The 26,605-nt window shown below is 39.4% G+C and overlaps 1 protein-coding gene across 6 annotated transcripts in view; it reads right to left on the reverse strand.

Moving 5' to 3' along the window:
* Positions 1-26,605, reverse strand: part of nrcama (neuronal cell adhesion molecule a) — a 65,780-nt gene that overhangs the window by 20,451 nt on the left and 18,724 nt on the right. For 3 of the 6 annotated variants that reach the window (XM_085435885.1, XM_085435882.1, XM_085435887.1), the window contains exons 2-5: positions 16,352-16,401; positions 901-1,086; positions 420-437; positions 38-143 (exon numbers count right to left, since the gene is read on the reverse strand). In XM_085435885.1, coding sequence (XP_085292011.1) covers positions 38-143; positions 420-437; positions 901-994 — 218 coding nt within the window. In that variant the 5' untranslated portion in view covers positions 995-1,086; positions 16,352-16,401. The remainder of the gene's footprint in view (positions 1-37; positions 144-419; positions 438-900; positions 1,087-16,351; positions 16,402-26,605) is intronic. The other 3 variants (XM_085435886.1, XM_085435884.1, XM_085435883.1) reach the window with 2 other exon arrangements.

Here is a 26,605-nt window from a genome sequence, read left to right on the forward strand (position 1 = left end):
CTAAATCATTCATTAGGCATTGCAGGGACTCTCTCACCTGGGATGAGGCTTCCCCTTGGCTTCACAGTGGATGACAATGTTCTCGCGTGGATCAAAGATGTAATCCTTTGGGGACTGTAATATTATAGTAGGGGGCTGTGGCACTGAAGAAACCCCAAAAGAAGCGTAGTTTAGATACACAGCACAACAAAACCCGAATGTGCTGAATAATGCTGAATGTGTTCAAACAGAGGATGTACAAGCAGCATGCAACAAGCAGCAACAATCAAGACATTTATAGATGAAACACTCCATGCAGCTTACCATCACATCTACAAAGCACCACTTTTTACAGTGTTGAAATAAGTGCATGCACATCATTCGCCAAAATATTAAAAAACTCCACACCAGAAACCACACCAGTGTTTGGGGAAACTTACATCCTTCCAGTACTTTAGCTTTTTGTCCACCATGACATGCCACACCACAGTAATAGAATATTGAGGAAAGGTGTTAGTTTTTGCAAGGACTAAACAACAGGTTCAGGTGAAATAGATTCAGGTACTTTTAAGCATTTGACTGAGCCTGCACACTTTTTGAGGGGAGGGTGTTTAGAAAGGCAGGTGCAATAAATGCTAGAAAAGTAGATGAAGACGTTCAACGGTTCAAACAGATTGTGTGATATCAAGATAAACAGAAATCCTTAAAATCTCATTGCAAAACACCATGCTGAAACATGCAAAGTTGAAATAGAATAGATAGAATAGAAATAGATTATTGCTACATTTTCATGAGGTAAAATATCTTCACTTTATCCCACAATATGAAAGTATTTCACTGAAATTCCATTAGTTTGAAAAGAATTATGCAAGCGTAACATCAAGTCTTACAATCACAGAGCATGTAAAGGGCAACGCTTACGATCAAGAGGCACTTCAAGTGCTGAAGTCATGTGACTTAGGAGTGTCAGCAGCACAGCTCCGAAGCCTGGCACCCACTTCCTATTCCTGTCCATGTTCAGGTGTGTCAGTGGCACGGTGCAAACCTTTTCCCCTAGGTCCAACAGAGGTGAAGGTTGTAGACAGCGTGAAGAAGTCTGAATCTGCACTACACAGAGGAATAAAAAATACTAAGAAAAACTTACTGAGATTTGTCTCAGCAATTTTAATGGCAAAAAAAGATTTCAGAATCAAAAAACAAGTGCACACGCACTATCCTCAGATGTATACAAATATGGTTAAATAATGTGAGTCCATCCATTCAAATGAACTACAGGTAAATAGAGCTGAATATTTACTCTGTACTACAATGGAAAGTTTACTTTAGTTTTTCTGTGAGGTTATTTCCAAAGTTGGGTATCTAGAGTCATGCTTGGCAAGTGACTCATAGTCATGCATAGGCTATCATTCGTTCAATGTAAAGACACTGGCAGGAGAAGTCCAAACAAACCGGATTCCCATCCTTGCAACTTAAACAACTTTAGCAGTGTGCATGCATCTGTCCTTCTTCATTTCGTTTACTTTCTCTTCTGATGAAAATGCCAGCGAGACAGACTGGCCCGGCACAATGAGCTTCCGAGTGTAGGTGCTGTCAGAATTACTCATCTGGGTGTTATATTCCAAAAAGCAGACACAGACCAATATGCTTGGGCAGTTTGTGTTGACTTATTTGGCGCTAGCTGCAGTCACATCTTATTGACCTCCAGACAAAATAGCCACTCAAACATAGCATGTGCACTGCTGAGATGTCCCTCCTACCACGTGCGTGCCTGTAAACATATGGCATGTGAGTGCACTGGGCTGGAACGATCGCAGCTCTGCTGCAGATATAGCCTCACACAGATTGGCACATGCATGCAAATACATATCACATTAGAAGCACCATCGTTGCCAGTGTGTCATATATATCAAGTTACACATGAAACATGAGCCTCGGCTACTGTTGCGTAGTTCTAAACAAATAGATGCAGATTGATGAGCCGTCACAAACACACAGAATTGTGTTGAAATTAATGGGCTGCTCTAAACTGGGCCATGGGGAACAGGACATTATGCAAAAACAAACATTTTTCCCCTTCATGTCCTATGCAGTGTGCATGAACTGAAATCATGATCCTGTTTTTCTTTCATGGAAAATTCCTTCGTGCTTTACTTTGAGTTCCATGTGGGGAATTGCGAGGTAGTCCAGAATAGATATGGCTATATGGAGCTGGAGCATAAAGGTTCTATTTAATTGAGTTCCGGATTTAACAGGTTTGTAGTCATGGCGTGAGAAAGCTTTGCAGAACTTTTAAAACCTTCTTATACCCCACACAATAATGTTTTGACTCCTGGCAAACAAATATCACCATTGGGATCATATGATTTCCCCCAAAAGGTTTCATGTGATAAAACAGTTGTGATCACAAAGACAAGTATATGGAATTCCAGAGTCACTTATATGGCTAATTCTTAACCAGATTAAAATGAGAAGAACACATGAGTTATATGTAATAAGGGATCCATGTCTCGTGCATCCTGACATGTTGATTATTCTTAACCAGCACATGCATCTCTGTATACACACTATTCTATGAGCAGTGCGCACAAACACATCAGTATATTATTTTGACAGAAGGGGGTTAAGGTCCTCAGAGGCATTTGAAGGTGAAATTTTCAGGCTCATTGCTTCAGGCTATCTCTACTCTGCGGGACAGGAAGCATGTCTGATGATATGAAAAAGTATGGTAATGACTCTGACACAAGTGTTGTGCACTATTGTGACAGGGCAGAGAGTGTGAGCTAATACAACCTCAGGACACAGCTAATTACGCTGACACGTCCTATTGGATATTCCTCTCACAAATTAGTCGAGAGGAGAGACACCAGGGAGAAAGAAGCACACAACAAAACCTTTGAAACTCATTGTGGAGAGAGGCAATATGATCATGCAAATGTAATGGGCTATCTTCAGATTAATTACGATCATAGTCCATGCAGCTATAACAGTAATGGCCTCCCACACAGTGTCACTAGCCATGCTGAGCTGTGCTGGACCTTGGAGCATTTTCCCACAGAGACACATTGAGCCTGAGTTCATTCAAAAGTGATTGAAGCTTTTAAGAAGTAGTTTGGTCTAAAAGGTAATGATTAAAAAAGAGAAAGGATGGCGCTGGAACGGCTGGCAGCCTTAACCCAATTTCCCTCGAGATGAATAAAGTATTATCAATCAATCAATCAATCACCAAGAATGAAGAGAATGTTCAACGTGGGTTTGAAATTAAGATACCTATAGCATGAGTGAAGACTGAAATACGCTAAATCATCCATTTTACCATCCTATTCCTCTCCTTTAATATGGGGAGACAAATTTTAAGAAACATTTTAAGCATAGCAGATTTAATTCACTAGGCATTCAATAGCACGCTCTTTAGATTTGTCATTAAGCTAGGCTACGGATTACGCTAGGCTACTGTTTTCTATGCTGAAGAATTGAAAGAGAATTCTTTAGTATAGAAAAAAAATAGCCTTAAACAATGACCCTTAAACCATGTAACCATTTGAGAAATGTGAGGAAACAAGATTCAGTTGCTTGCTAAATTGGTAAAAAAGTATTTAACAAAAGTACCTTTAGCTTAATTAAGCTAACAACACAACGCAGCTAAATCAGCAAACGAAGCTCTGCAGTATACATGTAGTGTATAATTAAATATCAACTGCCTTCAAATAAATTCTCAGTTTATTAAAATGTTTTCTCACTTGATATTAACTATAAAACTAAAAAACTAATGAAACATCAGTTAATCAGTTTGTGCATTTGATTAGAATATTTAAAACAGTACTTTTTCATGGGAAAGCCCAGTTTGCGTTGGCTCTAAGATTATTACACTTTAACTCTTCTACATATATAAGATGACAAAAGAGCATGCTAGTTAATAAATGAGTGTTACAAGCTTTACAACTGATTTTTACATGTGTAGAAAAATCAGCTTTTATATCTGACCTAAGTCACATCTCCAGAGTGAAGATTGCCTGCAGGGTAAAAAAAAAAAAAGGTAGACAACACAGATGACATAGTGAAGCATAGACACAAACACACAGATGCGTAAAATTAGCTGCATGTACAAATGTCAGCATCTGCATATTTCTACTGCTAGAACTCACTTGGGTCTAACTGGCACAGTGCTTAGACATTGTAAATACAGAAACTTTAACTTGCGTGATCATGTACAACAAAACTGAACTCTCAATCTTTGCATGACAAGGACAAAAAGTCCTTCAAACCTATTTGTTGCACAGTCAACACCGAATGTGTTTATGACTCCTGTTGATTGAATTTGTCATAATTAAAGCCACGAGGCTGTACTGTGCAGCGTGGCGGAAGATATTTCTCTGGCAGGAGACTCATCCACACAAAGATGCTTATAAAAGTGTAATTACACACATACATGTAGAGAGCTGGACATTCTTCCTGAAACTAGATGGGAAAAAATAGTTTCTCGTTGCTCATTTTTTCAGAGGCTCCAAACAAAAAAGCCAAAGATGATGAAAACAAAGAGGACTCAATGGAGGATGAGTGGGATGACTGGCTAGTAGGCAAGTCATCTCTCATCCTTCTTTTTTTCTCTTCTTACTGACTCAAAGGTCGAAGTCCACAGGTCAAAAAAGTCACCCTAAGGCTCTGCCTTTTCCTTCTTGGTCACTCTATCCTTTCCTCTTTTCTTTCAGCCTGATCGTCACTGTGTTCTCCAATTCTTTCTTAAACCAAGCCCACGAGCAAGATATAGTTTCACTATCTCATCGGTTTAGTTTTACTGTAGAATACTCGATATTTGAAGCATTTCAAGCAAAAGGTACTCCTTTTTTTCTTCAGAGTGAATGAAAAGAGTGTTCCGTGTATATCATAAAACAAAACACAGATCCTTGTATCCATGTACACAAAACACTGACCGTTAGCAACCTGAAAATAGTTTGATTTTGACAACTTTTTGCTTGCCTTCTTGCCAGAGTCAAGAGGACTGAAAGTGCTCTCACTATGAGCACACAGCTTCTTATCTCTGTGCTTTGGTAAACTACCCAGCTTTGAGAGTTAGCGTATTATTTAGCATAGAATTGAGAGCGAACCAGGGCGTGTCATGTGGTGCCTCTAACCAAAACTAAAGGGAATGTTACCAGTAGTGAGAACACACCTGATTCAGAGAACAAAAAACAAAAAAAAGATGATTCTGGACTTGGGAGAATCAAATAGTGGCCAAGCTAACTTATGAGGTATATTATATGATATCAAGTTCACTCCTTCAAGTTTACCCATTTGTACTGATTAGTGACATTCTCCCACTGAAAAACCACACTATAAGTATTTTATGTGGATTGTTATTTTAACTGTTAGGACAAATGACAAAGGATGTTGCATATGGAGCTGCTGGGCAGAAGGAAAAGAGGAAGACCACAGAAATGATTTATGAATGTGGTGAAGAAGGACATGCAGAGGTTTAGTGTGACAGAAGAAGTGTGATGGAACCACTGTGGCAACTCATAAAGGAGAAGAAGAAGATCCTCCGGGTGTAGTGATGTAAGAGTAAATATGCATTGGTGTTGTAATTATAATTTATAATGGTAATTCTAAATTCCCCATAGGTGTGAATGTGAGTGCGAATGGTTGTTTGTCTCCATGTGTTATCTCTGCGACAGACAAGGATAAGTGGAAGAGACTGGATGGATGGATGGATGGATGGATGGAATGGTATCCGAAGGTAAATAAGTGTTTAACTAAGCAATTATTATATGTAAATCTAATAAAACAAGTAAAAATGGGAGAAAGTATAACCTACAAATGATCTCAAATGAAAGTTCAGTCTCCAGGTTGAGGGTTTGGTGTCACTCCTCTACCCCAACGGAAGTAGCAACAAATGACCTATATGAATACTTGCAACATACAGTTGGAGGACTTGCTGATTGATACTGAACTCCTGGTTACTTTCACTCAAATTACCCTCGACAAAAGAAGTCATCATAGCCAGAGTCAACATTTCATGATGTGAGGGCAGCTGACAGAAACCCAACAGTCTTCTTAGTTCGTAAACCCTGAAGCAACTTGCTAAGTTGGTCACTACGCAGCCCTCAGTCACACTGAGAGACACTGAGAGATGACAGCCCGACTAGAGAGATGAGCGAGGCAGAAAAGGGAAGCGGGAAGAGAATTAGAGGGAGGGACAGAAAACACAATCATCTGTAGTCGCATCAAATCATAGTGACAGAGATATTTGTGAACAATAGACTGAGTCAGACTGCTTTCAGCTAGACTGGACTAGACTGGATGCTCTCTCATCTGTACTGTAGCTCAGCACTCAGATAGTTCACTCTTTTTACATAGCTGACATCACAATAACATACGTTCAGTTTGTAGAGTAAAAGCCGCAGTTCACCATGTAATCAGAATGGACATCAGATACATTTTCTTTGATTTCTGCGTTTCTTCCAGTCAGTGAAAGCAGAGTTTATACTGTCATTTCAATGTGGGTACCCAGATGTACAATAATTATATGAGTGAAATCCTTTAGAAACATCAATGAACGTATAAAAAAATGATACTGAAATAATACCAGCAGCTCAAATATATTACTCCAAGTTCCAGAAAAGAAAAAGGAAGACAGAGACAGCTTCCTGTAACTAAATACAAAAACAGTGCAGGCTGATACCAAACAACTGCTTTTGTGCTACCAGTGCCTTAGGATAGAACTTTACCTCAGTGGTTTGCAGTAGCTTCACAACTGATGCTGCATTCATTGATGAAAAGCAAGTGCTGGTGTCAGTCTATCAGGGAATAGTATCTTTTTAATTTGTAATATAGGAAACATAATCCAGTGATACTGTTAGACTTTAACAACCTTTTTTTGTAACCTTTTAGCTACTAAAACATAAACAGCCTGTGAACCCAAATTTTTAGACCAAACAGTGACAAACAATAGAGGCTCTTCTGTCCCTGAGGTAAATGATACCATCTTAAAGAAAAAGATCAATGATCATTATCCTTGTAGCTCAGCTTTGGTCTCCATCAGCTCCTTCAGATAGATAAATCCTACAGACTATTCTACACTAACGCCAGAGGAAAGTTACGGTATTGGAAATAAGCCAGAGATGTAATGATACACCATGAAAGAGACACTTACCTATTAAGTCTTCTGAGTAAAGGGCTCGTGTTAAAAACACCAACCTACTCCTAGTGCTGTATCTGTCACTTTCATAATCTTATTGGCTGACTGCTCGACTCATGTTCTCTATTTCTCTCTCTCTCTAGCCGATCTATGACAATGAACTGCCTGTTCTTTGGGGCAAGGCCTCGACTGTGAGTGGAAGAAAAATAACTGGTAGCACTGCCTTACTAATCAGCTTTGATAGATGAGGTGCTATTCATGCACGCTCTCATATCTTTTTACAGAACCTAGAATTATTTACTTTACTTATCTATGCTTCACTGTAGTTCTCTTTGCTTGGACTGTAAGGTGAAGCAGTACTCGGTACTCGGTCCCGGTCATAATCCCATCCCATCACAAATGGGAAGCTATGCAATGCAATTGCAGGTTTTAATGAAGAAAAGCACAAAAATTCGAACTGGTACGGATTTGATGAAATACCTATGAGATAGGGGTGCAACGATACTCGTATCGATTTTGAACTGTTCGATACAGTGCTTTCGGTTTGGTAAGCATATGTATCGAACAATACAAAATTTTAAATTTATTTTATCAACTTTTCTTCTGACGATGCTGTCTGTGTTGAGAGCTCAGTGGATCTGCGTTCGACTACTCCACCTAGGCTGCACTGTCGAGTGCAGATCCACTGAGCGCAGTGGAGATTTGCTGTGTTGTGGCGTTAACGTCATTTCAGATTAACGCTGACAGCACTAGTGGGAACACAATGAATATGAGTGCACATTTACACCGACAGCATCCTAGTGCAAAGACAAGTGGAAGCAGACAAAAACAACAAGCACGCATGCTACAAATGATACAAACTTTACCCGAGTCATTTAGACAGCCGTTAGCACATGATTCTCCTTATGGGGACCTGATATGTTTAATATGCTGCTGAGAATATAGCCCAGAAGAAGCGTATAGTATAGCTTTTATTTTGGAAAGAGCCATTACTCTGTAATAAACTCTCTTTTCCAAAGATGAGTGATTTCTCAATCAGATAGATTTATTATTTTATCCCTTTGTTGTTTCAGCAACATTAAATTTAAAAACTGTACGTTTGAGTTAAAAAATATATTTATAATTTTAATAAATGACAAATTAAAAAAGCATGAACATTGTTTTGTATCGAAAAAATATCGAACCGTGACACCAAAGTATCGAACTGAACCAAACCGTGAATTTTGTGTATCGTTGCACCCCTACTATGAGATATTATTGATGTGTGTGTGCATGTAAATTTTTTATAGGAAAGAAATCAGGAGGCTTGTTGTGGTGCGGAGAATCTGAGAGGGAGCAGTTTCCGTCCAGGGGCAGTAGTTGCACAGGGATGAACCACTGGCATGGCCAATTTGACCTCAATCCTTTGTGCTGTGGTTGACCTCTTGCCAACCTAGGGCCTTATCCATTCTGCAAGCAGTGCAGGCCCATGCACTCTGAACCACATCTTGACTGCCTATTCCAAAGCACTGGAAGAAGGAAGCTAAAAGAAATGGCCAAATGGACATCCATAAAGTCAAAGCTAATAAATACCACCCCAACCTACCCACTCAAAGTTATTAGATCACAAAAGGAAGGAAACAGTTCCCAAGAAACTCTCCTGTTTTCTTCATGAGATCATCTTAAAACCAAAATGGCAGATGTGCAAGTGAAGAGGTACTATTCCTCATCTTCAGGTGAGGCGTACAGGTTAAGGGGTGAAATGCTGTTGACACTGCTGAAGGTTACCAACCAAGACTATCTTGAGTAGGCCACATCAGTGATTTCCTCACCTCACCTTGCGTAACATGCACTATTTTTAAGATGCACACAGTCGTATACTTGGAAGATAGGGAGTATAAGTAAGTATACATATACATACATATATATAATTTTTATACTTTTAAGCAGTGAGCAGTTTGTCTGTTGCCAAAGAGCATTTCAGCAGGATTTACCCAGCTTTGTTTACCCTGATTTCACCATCAAAGCCTCATCATTTAACTGCTGACTATCTATGAGTCTATCTGCTATTTGGAAGTTGATGTAGAGGGAGCTTTCATTACACTAACACCACTTCTTTACAGTCAAAATACAGACCTGGCAGGCCCATTGTCCTCAATAGCCCCCAAACCGGATCACACGCAGATAACTAATCAAAGCAAACTATCTAATGCTCTTTTGCATGCGGACACACATACACACAGTGTGGGTCTTCCCTTTTAGGATCAGTTATTCTAGCACCATCCGCAGAATGCCCCAGCGCCTGCTTTTCTCTGAGGCTTTGTGAAGTGCTGATGGTCAGCATGCGCCACGCCATGTCCATTGTGCTTCCTGTTGTTTACTAAAGGGATAATGCTGAAATGGCAGGGGACAAGGTCACACCTCCAGAAATAAAAGATGTAGCCACAGTGCCACCCAGTATTGTTGTGATGACAGAAACTAATACACGTCGGTACAAGTAGACCTGGTTTTGATACTCAATATTAATTTGGAAATGGATTTATAATCAATTTTGCTTGGTCCAAGAAATGACGCAATTTATAAGGGATGGTGTCATCTGCATAACCATAAATGATACATATGCAGGCTGTGTGACTGTATGATCATTATATGGTCACATAGACACAGTTGTGTTTCCTTAAACCAAACACACATTTTGAAATATTTTCACTGAGTTTAATAATAATAATAATAGATTGCATTTATATAGCGACGCTCAAAGCGCTTTACAGTTCCACTATTCATTCACACACTGGTGGAGACAAGCTACAGTTGTAGCCAAAGCTGCCCTGGGGCAGACTGACAGCAGCGAAGCTGCCATATCGCACCATCGGCCCCTCTGGCCAACACCAGTAGGCGGTAGGTGAAGTGTCTTGTACAAAGACACAACAACCGAGACAGACAGAATAGGGGATCGAACTGGCAACCTTCCGGTCAGAAGATGAGCTTCCCAACCCCCTGAACCATGGTTGCCCCTGCAAGCTAAAGTCAAATAAAAGAAAAGGTAACACTCGAGTTACAAAACTAGTTGTATGTTTTTAGTCATAAACACGCACAACTAGATTTTTCCTTATTTGCCTCTGAGGTATCTGAATATTCATGTCATTGAAAGGCATGGCACACTGACTGATGGTCTTGGCTTTCTTTTTTTAGCTTTGTGCTGTTTAAAATTGTGATTTTTGTGCTAGTGTGCAGGAGCACGCAGGTGACATGAAGTGATCGAACTCATAGCAGCTATATATCTGAATGGGTTGGTGAGTGTCACCTGAGCCCCCCCGTATTTCATACTGGGATTATCACTGGTTGGTCGCTGTTTGCCTGAGGATTAAAACATCGTGCCTTACAAGCCTTTAAAGCTGTCGACAACAGGTCTATTTATGAATGAGCAGTCAAAGTGAAACTAGGCTTATGTAATGTCATTCTGTGCTGTTTTACTGGCCAGTTTGTACATCTGTCTTGCATAAAAGGGGACATAAGCTGTAAATCTGCTTGACCCCCCCACCCTGTAACCACTTTCAAATTCAACCCTGTTGAAGTAAATTCCCATGCATATCCAACCCCTCATAATCCCATGATATAAAAGCTTGACTGTAACAAAGCAAAAGAGTATCTTATTGTCTTTCCTTTTTTTTCCTATTGAGGGAAAGAGAAGAGCCCTGCCTTTGCAAGACGTGAATGCTAACAGCTTTGAACTGCAACGTTCATTTTGTGACAAAAAGATTAATGGCACTAAGAATGGGATTGTTTTTAGATCGAAACATGAAAAAAAAAAACCCACATCAGACGATATTAGTTGTACCATCAAATCAAGTTTATATACTTAAACTATACAGGCTTTGTAAATGATAATTGCCTTAAAACAAGGACGGGGGGGTTCTCATCCGTGCATAACTCATCAGAAGCTATTAACGATGGCTGTCATTAAAATTCGCTTCATCTGATGTCACATTTTACGGCTGTGATATCTGGAATATTGTGTGCATAGGGACATACTTGCTGCTGGCTGCCGGCAGCCTGGTTGGGTCTGTGCAGGCATCAGTTGCGAGTGTCTCGCCTGTCTAAGGTCATCTCGTCAAAAGCCATGGGCTCAGTCAGAGCCGGGGGCCGTGCTGGCTCAATCCATAAGTGATTTTTTTTGTGTTTGTGTGGGTGACAGGTGGTGTGAGGAAAACTCGATAACCCTGAAAAATATGTTGATATCATGTAACAAAAGATTTTACAGCCTGTATAGCCATATTATTTTACTCGTTCATTCACTGCAATAAATGTCAGTTTGAGCTGCAATAATTTACAGAAAGATCTGCATGAAATGCAATGAATGCCTCATTTAATTGCTTTATTTTTAGTAATGAATATCCATCTTTTTTGCAGTTAATCCAAAACATTTCATCTAATCACTGTATTCTTATTCTAAAATGATCTTTCACAAAGCATTTACTATAATTGCCAAGGTCTTTGCCATCAATGATTAAGTTTGTAAAATGGGAAAGAAATCATCTGCACCATCTCTCAGCTATGAAATGAAAAGCAATGTTTTATTTAGCAAAATGAAGAGTAAACAGTGGTTCCGACTACACAGAAAACCATTAAAATCATGTATCTTAAAGTGTTTTAAAATAAAGATAAGTTGACACCAATTAAGGCACTGCACTGCAGAGGCTTCTGCTTCAAGGTGGGGCTGTATAAAGTGTGAAAAAGTGTGTTTACTGAAAAGCAAAGACTAGACATTAAAAAAACAGACCCTAAAATCAATGGGCAGTCTCATTCTAATACAGTGCTACAATGTGACAGGGCATGAACCCAGCTGGGCTTGTAACCGAGCCAAGATTCATTGGTATTCCTCTGGGGTTACTGCTAGGTAAAAGATATCAATAGATGCACATGGCCTTGGTACGTGACTCTGACATGACTTACTGTGTGGGGTCCTATAATTTATTTTGTTTCCAGCATGTGGCTGTTTTTATCCTTTGGGGCAAGACTGTTACACCTTTAACTTATTCCCACATATGGCTCTTGCAGTGGTGACATAACAAAAATAGTCACATTGTCAAACCGATGGCAGGCTAACTGACAGTCCGATCGGGGCAGGAGGGGAGAATGAAATGATTAGGGAGAAAGAAGAAAGTGGGAAATTTTTAAGGCGGAACGGGCTGAAATGTTGACAGGATGGGACGGGGGAGGGGACTGATTGACAGTGTTATAGCTGCACAACAAGCTGGCATGCCCCTTTTTTTTCTCCTCCACCCATCTGTTCGCAAGGATTACTCATAGAGACGGGTGGACAGGAGGAGAGAGGAAGCTGGAGGAAGAGGGCAGGGAGGAGAGGAGATCCATCATCGCAACCTGCGATAACTGAATTCAAACCACTTTTCCATGACTTCTTTTCAGTTAAATAAACTGCTGCGATAATGACTCACTGTTAAAATTATGGCTCACTGCAATATAGTAGAGGGCTCTCATGGGACTATTGAGGTAACAATGATAGTGCCGGAAGGTGGAAACACTGTAGTGATGTGTTATGTAATTACTTACTAAGACTATTGCTCCCCAGAATGCTGTATAGCAGTGGCCTGTTGGCTGTGCCACTCACAAGCCATTATATTTGCTGCTCAGTATTTATTATTTTTTGTATTTATTTTTTTTTTCCTGTCTTGCAATGCAGATTTACGTTCCTAAGTGGACCTCAGTATTTGCTCAGTATTACAAAAGCAATCACATTCTTTCCAGCCTTCTAACATTTATACATTACTACTTGAGAATGACTGTAAAACTCCCTGCACTGTTAATCTGAATGTGTTAATTCGCATCAATGCACCACGCTCCTGTCTGTTTGTGTGTCCTCTGCATGTGCACTGGAGTGTGCTGATTATCAGGTGAGCAGCAGATGATGCCAGGACATGTGGCTGCTATTTATCCAGTCATAAACAATCCCCTGTGTTCAAACAGTTGCTGAGTAATTACACTAACCCGTGCTGGCCTTTTAGGCTGTGGATTTATGGGGACTTTGGCTGTTTTTATTATGTGACCTTAAGGATTTTCCATGTTTACACTTGAATCTGTTCCCAAAAAACCTTTTATAGCACGTGTCTGACCTGTGAATGTCTCAGATAACCATACTACTCTAAACAAAATCAAACTTAAATGATCTGTTATAATAATTTTCATGTCTTGCACTCGAGTAGCTTTACATGATTCACAGTTTCACAGTTCAAAACAATTGTCGAAAATAGGGCACTTCAGCTACTTTCACACTCCTTTTAAACCAGCTGTCTTCTGATTGGCTTCCCCATTGTAAACAAAAGGGTTGACCAGGGTTATGGGTGGTGCTGTGTCCCAGAGATAACCATATTAGGGATATCTACTCTTACTGACAGCATACAGAGCCAAGAGTAGAAAAAACAGTCTAAAACTGAGCGTTTCGAGCTTGAGCTTTTGGCCCATAGAGTTTACTCGCACATAGGCTAATGGGGTTGTCGTAGCTATTCAGAGGTTACAGCATCCACAAGGTTTATTCTAGTGTTCTAGGTTTTCTTACTTGTACTTGCTGAGTGTACAGGGAGTGCAGAATTATTAGGCAAATGAGTATTTTGTCCACATCATCCTCTTCATGCATGTTGTCTCACTCCAAGCTGTATAGGCTCGAAAGCCTACTACCAATTAAGCATATTAGGTGATGTGCATCGCTGTAATGAGAAGGGGTGTGGTCTAATGACGTCAACACCCTATATCAGGTGTGCATAATTATTAGGCAACGTCCTTTCCTTTGGCAAAATGGGTCAAAAGAAGGACTTGACAGGCTCAGAAAAGTCAAAAATAGTGAGATATCTTGCAGAGGGATGCAGCAGTCTCAAAATTGCAAAGCTTCTGAAGCGTGATCATCGAACAATCAAGCGTTTCATTCAAAATAGTCAACAGGGTTGCAAGAAGCGTGTGGAAAAACCAAGGCACAAAATAACTGCCCATGAACTGAGAAAAGTCAAGCGTGCAGCTGCCAAGATGCCACTTGCCACCAGTTTGGCCATATTTCAGAGCTGCAACATCACTGGAGTGCCCAAAAGCACAAAGTGTGCAATACTCAGAGACATGGCCAAGGTAAGAAAGGCTGAAAGACGACCACCACTGAACAAGACACACAAGCTGAAACATCAAGACTGGGGCAAGAAATATCTCAAGACTGATTTTTCTAAGGTTTTATGGACTGATGAAATGAGAGTGAGTCTTGATGGGCCAGATGGATGGGCCCGTGGCTGGATTGGTAAAGGGCAGAGAGCTCCAGTCCGACTCAGACGCCAGCAAGGTGGAGGTGGAGTACTGGTTTGGGCTGGTATCATCAAAGATGAGCTTGTGGGGCCTTTTCGGGTTGAGGATGGAGTCAAGCTCAACGCCCAGTCCTACTGCCAGTTTCTGGAAGACACCTTCTTCAAGCAGTGGTACAGGAAGAAGTCTGCATCCTTCAAGAAAAACATGATTTTCATGCAGGACAATGCTCCATCACACGCGTCCAAGTACTCCACAGCGTGGCTGGCAAGAAAGGGTATAAAAGAAGAAAAACTAATGACATGGCCTCCTTGTTCACCTGATCTGAAACCCATTGAGAACCTGTGGTCCATCATCAAATGTGAGATTTACAAGGAGGGAAAACAGTACACCTCTCTGAACAGTGTCTGGGAGGCTGTGGTTGCTGCTGCACGCAATGTTGATGGTGAACAGATCAAAACACTGACAGAATCCATGGATGGCAGGCTTTTGAGTGTCCTTGCAAAGAAAGGTGGCTATATTGGTCGCTGATTTGTTTTTGTTTTGTTTTTGAATGTCAGAAATGTATATTTGTGAATGTGGAGATGTTATATTGGTTTCACTGGTAAAAATAAATAATTGAAATGGGTATATATTTGTTTTTTGTTAAGTTGCCTAATAATTATGCACAGTAATAGTCACCTGCACACACAGATATCCCCCTAAAATAGCTAAAACTAAAAACAAACTAAAAACTACTTCCAAAAACATTCAGCTTTGATATTAATGAGTTTTTTGGGTTCATTGAGAACATGGTTGTTGTTCAATAATAAAATTATTCCTCAAAAATACAACTTGCCTAATAATTCTGCACTCCCTGTATACACTGCAGATACAAACAGGGCAGAGCCAAGACTGCAAAGGGTATCAGTCACTGCCAGCTGTGAGTCATGCTCAACACTCAGCACTTTTCATCTATGCTAACTGACCTTTTTATTTGAAGTACAGCCAGGGATTGAGCCGCTTATAAAGTTCATAAAATGATCTGTCATGTGTATGTACAAATTATATTTGTAGGTCTGTTAGAGTCATACATTCGAGTAATATATACGTCTGTCAGAAAGGAAAAAAATATGTATTTAGCGTATAATTGCAACCAAGTGGAGTTTATGGCTTTGCAAAAACTGCAGTAGCTCCTTGAAGTGATACTAACCGTAACACAATGGGAGCATATTACTAAGACGAAAATATAAAAAGAAATGCCAACTGAAAAAAAGCACTAGAACAGACATGCCATCAGCAAAAACTGGGGCTGGGGTATTTGAAGAAGAAGCTGGCTGACACATTCAGTAACATCATTGTGCACACGTAGCATGTAGCTGCAGTAGCATTACAAGTGAATAAGAGCAAAGCATAAGCACGTTTTATAGTCACTGAACCTGGGTGACCCTCTTCTTCTACTCTATAGGTAGAAGCATTATTCTCTCAGTTATACACATAGACAATTAGAATAACTGAGGAAATTTAAAATCAACATTTCAAAAGATGTTTCACAATTGTTAAGAAAATGATGTGAACAAGCAGCCACTTGCTCAACCTGTTCTCAGAGAAGAGTAACACAAACAGATTTTTGAATCACATTTACAGAAGAAGAATGGGTCAGCATCCCGAGAATGTCACATGTCACTCACATTGGAATAACCGGAACCAACCATCATTCAGACTCACAATTTCATCATATATATAGAACTCGTTCAGACTGCTGTCTCCTTTCATGCTGCCATATCATCAACTACATAATGACATAATCTTAGCTACCCATTAATGGCTTAAACCTCTCCCTATATAATGATTTTTTACATCTCTATGCTACTTTTAAATTCAATAATATATCACTCATTAAAGAGAGAACAATGTAAATTGGCACATCGTGGAGAAAATGTAGTCAAGCAGTCAAAATATACTCAGAAGCAATCTCTGACTCACCTCCGAGGATTTATTCTCAGCTGCTGTTTGTCTTCAACGGATATTTCAACCTGAAAAAACAAGACGAAAATGACTATAAATAAGGAGTTTACCTCAGATTAGAAATACTATAAATAATTAACGTCTAAGCATTCATGGGGAATGACGCTGACTCCTTTGACATTATGTAGCAAGGGTGCTTTTACTGCATAATATTTGGCAAAGAAATTATAAGTCTATTTAAAGTCTATCACAGCTTCCATTTATGCCAACTCAGACCAGAAACCTAATCAGCATCATGTTAGAGGGAAGGATTTGGAGTTAAAAGACGTGTTCACTGCTCTCAAAAAAGACCTTGGATTTCAAAAAGACTCAGAAGCTTCAATTAACTAAATACACTTGGCAAACGCTTATTTAGACCTCTTTGATTCATTCATTGCACAAGGCCAGTGTTACCCACCAGCACTACATAAATACGTGGGCACCTCCACTTATCTCTCCAGGGAAAACCCAGTAAATGACTGCATATTGCTGAACACAAGGACCTCAATCAATAACCAAAATCTCTCCTGTCATTTTTATTACTTTTATCTCCAGTAGGGACACACGCACAATGAAAGGTTACCCACCACCATACACGCACTTGCACGCAGCGACCTCTGCTTCCCCCAAACGGGCGTCCCTTCGTGACCGTGAATGCATTATCATAATCTCCTGAGAGATACTCCATTCATCTCATATTAGCAAAACAAATGTGACAGACAAAGGACGGTGGCACATTTGGACGTGAAGCCATTAAAACTGTAGTTAGCTCAGATGGGAAAGATGGTGAGTCATGCAATAAAGCGAGGTTGAGCTGTTTGAATTTACTAGATGATGTAAAAAGATGAGAAAGGGTTCTTGATCTATTACTTAGATGCTATCACTTAGAGGAAGAACCTGGATGTTCCAGCCTAAGCCCAAAATGTGATCTGAAGGAAGTCAACAATAAAAAAAGGAAGGCAGTTTGTTGTTGTATAACCTCACCTTATAATTAAACAAACCCTGCATCGATTTCATCTTAATGAAGACGACTGAAAGTGCATTGATTTAAATGTGTCAGGATAAGCTGAATGAATTTTTCATTGTGAACTGATCTGATCCGATTTGAACTGAGCTGCATTGATCTTATCTCAGCTGAGTTGAAACAAATTGAACTGAGACAAAAGGGGGCACAGATCAGGGAAAGAGGAAGAAACAGTGTGAGATGTTAATGAATGGAGGCAGGAATGTAGCAAGACTTATAAAAAAGGCAGAGCGAGGACGATGAGGGGGAAAGAGTGCTTTAAGAGAAAGAGAAGAAGAACAAACATTAAAAAATGAAGAGAGAGCGGGAATCAGAAGCATCCATTTTTAATCGGCAAATCTAAAAGCGCTTCATCATCTTAGCGCAAGGAGGGGGATGGAGAGAGATACACATATAGTATAAAAGGAGAGGAGAGGAGAGCTGGGAGGTGCTACAAGAGCAAAGCTAGCAGAGCTGACCCCATGCTCTAGCAGGTTGCCATGGAGACAAAAAAGAGACATGCAGAGAAGAATAAAGAATACAGTTTCCCTTTCAAGAAAACACTTAAACATATGGGGATCAAACCAAACTATAGTAAAACTTTGGGGGTGCATGTAGGTTTGTGTTCAAACAGTCAACTTAGCATAAAGTAAATCTGGTTTCAATAGCTTCATAAATTAGGTGTAAAAATAGTGATTATTTGTGAGACCTGGGTTAAGGAGATGGATGGATAGATGGATGGCTCCTTTCAGTGTGGAGCCAGCTGACATACATAGCCAAAACATAAGATCAACTTGGCTCAAACAGAAACACGATTGCTTGTAAAGGTAAAAAAAACAAACAAAAGAAAGAAAAAAATAGAAATAGAAAATTCAATAGAACATTAAATAAATCAGAACCTGTAATTTAGAATAATTTGTTAAAAGAGGTTTCAATATCACCTGTCAACAAGAAAAGAAAACCCCCCAAAAAGCAGAAACTAGAAGATCCTTGTCAGAGCAGCAGATGTACTAGTTAGAAATATTTGAACAGAATTAAGACAAAAAAGTTAAATTAACATCTCAATACATAAAACAGGGATTTCTAAATTTTCAAATGTTTAACCAGCTGCTTGCAGTCTTCCTTTTCCATCGTTTCCACCAAAATCCATAGCCAAAGAATATATAACCGCATCAGTAATTTCAATGCACCATTTGCTTTTCCTTTCACATGAATGAGCGATCCCACGATGCTGGGTTGAGTTTTTTGTTTTCTTAAACACATCACCAGCTGCTAACATCTCATCCTCGCATACCTTTGTAGCCTGGTTTTACTCAACAGAGTGATTTTACCTCAAGTGGTGTAACAAGTTTGTTGTTTCCACCTTTAGCAGTTTTCTTGAATATTTTGAAATGTACTGTGCTTTGTTTGAGGTTATTGACCAAATTCCCTTTTCCTTACTCCTGTAAGAAAAATCTGTATTTTTCACATTCACATTGTTGTTTATCTTTTAATTTCTGTGATTTGCCAAAATTTGTTTTCTCCAGGTGCTTCACTGACTTCATTTTAAACAAATGGGAATTATTTTAAAACCCAGGACAAGAGACAAGTTACCTCACACACAGAACAAAGTCTTAAGTAAACATTTTCACTTCACCTTGAGAAGAATTCATGAAGTAGAAACAGATCTGATCTCAAAGAAACTAAAATAACTCTGTGACAACAGTATGTATGTGAACTGTAAGCTCCGATGATGAAGGCCACTGTTTCTCTACGTATGTGCTTACACCAACTAAACTGTGATCACCATTCTGGATTATTAAAGTCATATATGTGCCAAGGCCTGGTGAAATACCGCTTTGATTTATTATCTAGCTCCTGTTTCAATTAGCCTTCTGAGTTTATGAATCCACCGGGAGCCAGTAAACTGCAAGCATCTAAATGTATCGGTGTGTGGATTTTTCATCCTGTGATAGAATAACTGACCCCAGGCATGAATAGAAATTGTGAGTGTGGGCTGTAATCCCTTAGGCCAAGAGGGCCAGAGCAATCAGCGATGGTGGCAGCTGCCTGAAAAGCACACTTAACACATGCCCTGACTGCCTGGCCTCTTCACTCCCTACCTTTAAAGTAGTGAAATATTGTGTCCAGACAAGTGTGCCATCAAGTCTTACTCGCTTGCATTTGATCTCCACACACCATCTGACTTGAAGCCAGAGTGGGAGCAGCAAATACAGGCTTTCGGTCCCACAACAACAATAAGAAAGAGTTGCAGGTATTTGCGACCATGTTTTGGTTTCATTGTGAAATGAGAAGAAAAAAAAAACAACAAAAAACGAGTGCTTCCATTGGATGTAGCACCCGAACAGTGACAAATGTCTATCTATAGATGCTTTTTTTGTGCACTTTTTCAGACATACCATCTGTGCGTAATGACATTTTGCTGTGATTGTTTACTACCGTGATTGTGCCCATGCACATCAGTCTACATGTTCCTTTAGAGACAGAAAATGACAAATGACCTTATTAAGATGCTAGCCTGGTTGGGTTCAGTGGACCGATTCATAGTGTTGTATAGATGTATAGCTCCCTTGGGCAAAGAGAAATTAAAACTGTATTAGATTTTTTTTTTTTAAGCAAATCCCACCATTAATACAAGTACTGCAGTTTAAATGTTGAAGATACCACCAGTTCCTGTCAGGCTGAACCTCTTTCAGTTTACAGCTTATGCAGTCCAGACAGATGGAAATTATATAATGGTATTTCTTATGATCCGGCTACATTAAAAAAGGCCACAAGTCAGTGTCAGTTTGACCTTTCAGACTGCTTTTGAAGCCTCCCCCACAACAATTTAAACCCATACATTCCCTTGTAATGGTTGTGTGTGTGCTAGAGACACAGACTGAAAGGGAGGGTTGGTTACCATGACTGTTCTAAGGGGTTTTTAATTTTAACAGTCTGTGAGCATCCTTCAGATGACAGACAGCACACATAGTCCAGTCCCACACAGAAAAGGGCCGCCAAAGAGGAGCTGGTTTTAATCAGAGAGATTTATAACCTCCCGCAAGTTTATTTCTTCCTTCAGAGGTTAAAGAGGCAGTTCTCCAATCTGTGCTTTTCCCACTCGACACCGCACAGCGCACTCAATGGAGTCATCAAGAATGTCAAACATACACACAGAGACGGAGGAGAAAGAAAGATAAATCAAGATTAAAGAACAGCAGGAAGCAGCTTTTTAGTTTCATTGGCTGATTCTCTACTGAGCTTTCTGCAGCTGGGTGATGCATACTGTAAAAAAAGAAATCCAGGTATGAGCTCTCTGGGGATTGATCCAATCAACAAACTCATCTCAAAGTCCCAGCAGAAGGATGAAAGCACGAGTGAAGCAGGGAGGGAGTAAAAACGTGTTTGGAGCAGCAGAAGAAGAAACAGGCCGACTGTAGGGAAAGAAATGATGTGCAAGATGAGCCAATGAGCCAAAACTGGTGTAGATGAAATACTCTGACTCTGATTTAACAGTCAAGTCACAGTAAGAGGGTTGTAAGTGTCTGGATTCCTGCAGGCTTTATATGGAAATGCTCATTTGGGCTGTAAAACTTAATTTAACATAAACATGCACTCCTACCCCTAAAGCTTTAACATTTTACTTCCTTCACAGGCCACAGATCTATGCAATTAAGCACCTTGTTTGAGTTTACTATTCAGTGACACTCCACAAGAGATAACAGCTGCTCTATCAATCTGACAAGAATCTTATGATGTCCTAAATTAACTATTATTACAGATTTCAATAACAAACTTAGAACATGAAAGCAAAGACCACACTGCAAAAATCTTTATCTACAGGAGTTTTTAGACTGCAGGACTTTTTTCATAATCCATGTTATTGCTGAGGGATTTGCCTTTTTTGGTGTGAAACTGAAGAACTACATTTGTTGTGGTCTTTTATGGTCTAGCAGGCTAAGTGCTCTCCCAGCACGGTCGACACTTAAGTGCTTACACTAAGTGTTCTAACCAAGCGGCAACATCGGGGCTGAATGAAACCAACATGGTGGTTTGTTTATTTGTCACTTAAAACTGACTTCACATAAACTAATCTTTTCTGTTAAAAGGCCCAAACATAGCATAGATCAGAATATTTATGAAAAATAAATGTGGTTATAGCGTTGTACAAAATATAGTTTTCATCTCTCAATCGAAATTTCCTTTCATAACAACTTTTTATTTTTCAGCTACATATGTCTTATATAAGTTATGCATTATTTTTGATGGGCATGTCTGTGCTGACCACTGTTTGTCTACTACAGTAGGTGTCCATTCAACCAAACTGATCTGTCAATGAGCCGTAGGTTTGAGTACCAACTTAAATGGTAAATGGGCTGGTACTTATATAACACCTTTGTTCTCAAATTGAGACCAAAAAAGCACTTCCTAATAAAAGTCTCATTTGCACAGACTCACACATGGATGCATCGGGCTCAACTGAACATTCAGTAAGAATACTTCAACATGTAGATGGAAGAAGTCGATGGATCAATCTACCAACCTTGGTAGATGATCCACTGCCATTCCTAAAGTACCGTTTCACACTAAATCAGCTGGTTCCAAACCTCAGAGCACACCGGGGTTAGAGGAATAAAGACAGCGAGGGGATGTGTGGTCACTCCTGTGACATGTTGAAACCAAACAAACACGTGGGTCAATGGTGGCGGTGGCAAACCAAAAACTGATATGTCAGGTGTGGTTACACTTTTCAAAACTCAGTGCAGAAAATGCTTTCTTTAACATCTTTATTGCAGAATGTAAAGCTGGGTATGGCAACGCATCCAACCTGAAGAAAATCCTGGTAAAACCCAAAATACAACTAAAAGCTGAGTGTACTGGATTTGAAGCTAAATTCATTGACACGCATGCTAACTTCAGTCTACCTGTTCTCTAGCATAGATCAAGCTGAGCCCCTATCATAAACAAACATGTTATGTCAGATAGTATGTCTGAAACCTTAACATTTAACTCTAATCGGTAATCAAATACCATGTAAAATTATAACATATTATCACTGTAAGAGTCATGTCAACATCACAGACCTTTTTCAGGCAGTTTCCTTTGAAAGTACTAGTACCGGATTTTGTTACTTTTATATTTAAAACAAATTCCACACCAAATCCTTCTGTGCTGTTACTTTCTGGAGCATTTTGGATCTGCTGTTTCATTCATTGTATCAAAAATACTATTTAAGAAGTCAGTGCTCCGCTTTCTGGTCAGTAAAATTTTTGTATTATTTTATCCACGTCTGCACTAATTAGCAAGTATCTTTATCTGCGCATCTTGCTAACCAAGTTGGTTATATCCACTCCAAATACGGTTAGTTCACACTCAACAAATTGCAATATTAGAGCTTCAAAACAGCACTCCACACCCATCTTTTATATCTTTTACAGTATATGGGTCACACACATGTATAAATAACCTTAAACCACCATTTAAAAAAACTTGTGTAAACGTTAACAAAAGGCTGAAAATTTGAACAACAGCTCTTAATGTAGGGCTTAAAAAACACACAAACACAAGAGTACTGGGTTGACAGTGAAGTTGGGGCTATTAAGCCTGCATGCAACTAAAGAAATAGAACACCATTTTCACTGGCATACCAACAAATGACCAGCTTTAATCAATTCAGCATACATTAGAGCTAATATATAATGATATATTGAAGGTTATATAGTTCTTGGGGTAGGCCCCACTACACAAACACAGCCTTCATCACAAGTAAAGCAGCGCAGTAAAAGAGCTGCACATTTGTATTGAAAGAGACCTTTTAGTCACCCTTTCTGGTGAATGAGGCACAGGTCTAAACCAGTATTGGACATTGTGAGAACAATTTGGTTTCAAAATATCTTGAATATGCATTACAGTATGACTGCTATAAAAAACTAGGCCGCACAGAGCTTTAACTAGTGTCGCCATAGAGAGTGTCAAACAGAGTAGCATATGAAAACTTAACAGAGTAGGATGCAACACGTCAGAAACATGCTGAAAAAAGTCCATACAGCCAGAACCCCGGAGACCCTCTTAACGAAAGCAACAACACAAAAGGGATGTAAGGAAAAGCAAAGATGGAGACAGATGTAGAACTAAGCAATGAGAGTGAAAACGAGTGGAGGACACTGAGAAACAGAACGGTGGAAATGAGAGTGTGAGGAACAAAAGGCTTGTTTAAAAAAGGGTGAGCAAACAGCAGAGGTATATGGCCCTATAGGACGCCTTGGAGACATCTAATATTGACTGCACGTCTTCCACCTCACACAGAAAAAGGCAGAAGAAGAACAGATGAGGATTGAGGCCTCCTAATATTAGTAACAGAAGTGGAGAGGGATTTCTCTAAGTGATCTCATTAATTTAGAACTCCTCAAATACAAAAAAAAAAGTTCTCAGGCTTAAAGCTGTGATGAGGAAGTGAGAAGCTCATACAAAGGCTTTCTGTGTCAGCGAAGTGCAGATCTGCCTGGCAGTGTGCTGTAACCAAGAGATTAAAGCAAATGGGATATCACTTTTTCCCTTTGGTTTAAGACAGGCACCGCATGAAGACTGATGCTTGATTGTAGCTTTATCAGACTAAGAAGCACATTTCTCCCTCTCCTGTCAGTCTTACTCCAGACAAACGAACACCTTGGAGGAACAGCCATCCTGCACAGGAGACTCTAGCTCCTGTTTATTAGTGTGTTTATTAGGATGTGCTTACTGAAAGCACAGCAGGTGTGGTATTCATACATGTGCCCTAGCATTATGTTATGAATGATTTTTCTAGTTAAAAATAAAAATATTAAGCATCTATTTTTTAACCTATTCTTTTCCATTTATGTTACATAGTCAGTGTAATGAGGCAATGTTAAAAAGGATTATGTTCAGGGACTAAATACCCGTGGCTAAGTGCTTTAAAAGGCCACTTCAGGGATCTGAACAGTGACTAAATAAGATTTGAAAACACTCAATCAAGCTGTGGCTTAGCTATTAATTAATTGTTTATTTAAGATATCAGCCCAGCCTATATCTTATTGGAACGATAATGTCCTTTAAAAAGTCGATATGCCAGCCAGGCCTCATGAACGTTTGTGAAATACTCACAAAGAGAATTCTATGCGGATTTTTTTTGCATGTTTGTTTACAATTTTTACATTTTTTAATGCAATATAGAACATATTTTATGTTAGGTACATTTAAAAAGTATGTGACAGGCATTTTATTTTAAATGAACCTTCAATATTTTTGTAAAGGTAATCAACTCATATGTGGAGTTCCTCAGGGCTCCGTGCTGGAACCTATTCTGTTTTTAATATATATATTTTCCTTTAAGATAATACAGCAGTTTCCTGATGTAAAAAGATTTATCTTATCATCTTTTTGCTGACAACATTCAGCTAAACCATTCATTTAAGCCTTCTGAAGTTAATAAGCTCTCCGCTCTGATTGACTGTTTAACCAACATTAAACAATGGTTGAACAACAATTGCTTACAGCTAAACCCAGACAAAACAGAAACTTTGATTATTGCACCAGACAGCGCAATACCTGATATTAAACAGTGACTGGGTGATTTAGGTTCCTCACAGAAGCATAACCTTAGAAATCTAGGTGTTATTTTTGATGAAGCTTTTTCTTTGGAGGAACATTTAAATCAGATATTAAGAACCTGTTTTTCTCAATTGAGGAACATTTCAAAACTTAGATCCATCGTGTCAACAAGTGAACTTGAGATGATAATCCATGCTTTTATCTCTACAAGACTCGACTACTGTAACAGTCTGTTCACTTGTCTAAACAAGAAAGGGCTAGCTCATCTAAAGGTTGTTCAAAAGTCTGCAGTGAGGCTACTGACCCGTTTGAACAAGGGAGCTCACATGACCCCTGTTTTAAAGTCGCTACACTGGCTACCAATCAGATTTAGGTTTGTCTTTCTGTGAACCCCTCTTTCCGGGGAAAGCTCTAAAATGTGTACTTGAGCTCCATATCACTCTCACTGAACAAGAACAAAGCAGGGGGATATCTAAGCAGCAGCAGAGCTTTGCCATAAATGCATTAACATGTTTGTCTGTTTTTCTTCTGCATTTCGAAGTGCTATATTTGTTTATTGGCCATGGGGTCAAATAAATCTCAGTTGCCGCTCGCAAGGCTTTCAGTTCTGTGGCTCTCGGCTTTGTTAATGTGACAACGTTGTCTGGGATAACAAAGGAAGGCTAATGTGCAAATTTGCCTGACGCCTTCCTATTATCTGACAGCCATGAGTCATGCCCTCACCTGTGCAGAAAATTATGACGCTTGGTATAACTTATTTGGATGCTTTCATGGTTCAGTGATACAGTGATGCTGTTGTTTCCTTGCTGCAGTGTGCAGGACCAGATGATTCCATACAGTGCATACACTTGGCTCACACACACTGCAAACCTCCTTTATTTGGTTCCTACCTTTGCCTTGATTTTGATTAAACAAATTCTTAATCAAACAACATTGATCTAAAGTCAAATTCTAGCACACAAAATAAACCAGACAGCAAACATCAGTCTGAGACCTACAAACCTATCAAAGATTGGCAGGTTTGAAACAGGCTAATATCACACTTCTGCCATCATTTGGATAAAGCTGTTAAGGTATTTTGATACATTTGTGACACTGTAGATAGTAGACTGTGTCTGTGTCCCAGTAGCCTCATTCTTTGACACCAATCTCAGTACTATTGGGGACTTGCTATATCTATCTTTTAACACCTTTCCATGGCTTATGGAGGAGATTTAAAGATTTCATGTGTTGTTTCTTTCACTTCTCCAAACCTCTTATCATTCCTCATAAGACTAGCAAAAACCTCGTTTTGGGCCAGGTCTACAAATCTGTCCATTCCAGCAAATCATCAGCACTGTGACTATAAAAGGCAGCTGTGCTGCTAAAAAAAGCAAATGGTCCAGTAAAATGGAAACATGGGCATAGCAGGAGTAATGACAAGTCACAAGCACGATTAACACCATTGTTGAACTGTGTCGAGCTAGGCATGGTTTAATAATATTCATGACTTGTATTCTCAGTATTCTATAGTGTAGTTTGTTTTTGTATTTCACCATGGCCACACATCACGGCTGACTGGTTAGGGTGACATTTTAGGGCTGTTAAATTAAGTAACTTCAGACTGGATACTATGCCACAAAAAAGTAGTTATATCAATAAAGTAGCAAATGGTTTACTGACATTTATGTAAAGATGCC

The sequence above is a fragment of the Copadichromis virginalis genome, linkage group LG17 (genome assembly GCF_057382275.1).
Source record: "Copadichromis virginalis isolate Kocher_CV1m ecotype Utaka linkage group LG17, C_Virginalis_male_GT1.1, whole genome shotgun sequence".
NCBI lineage: Eukaryota > Metazoa > Chordata > Actinopteri > Cichliformes > Cichlidae > Copadichromis > Copadichromis virginalis.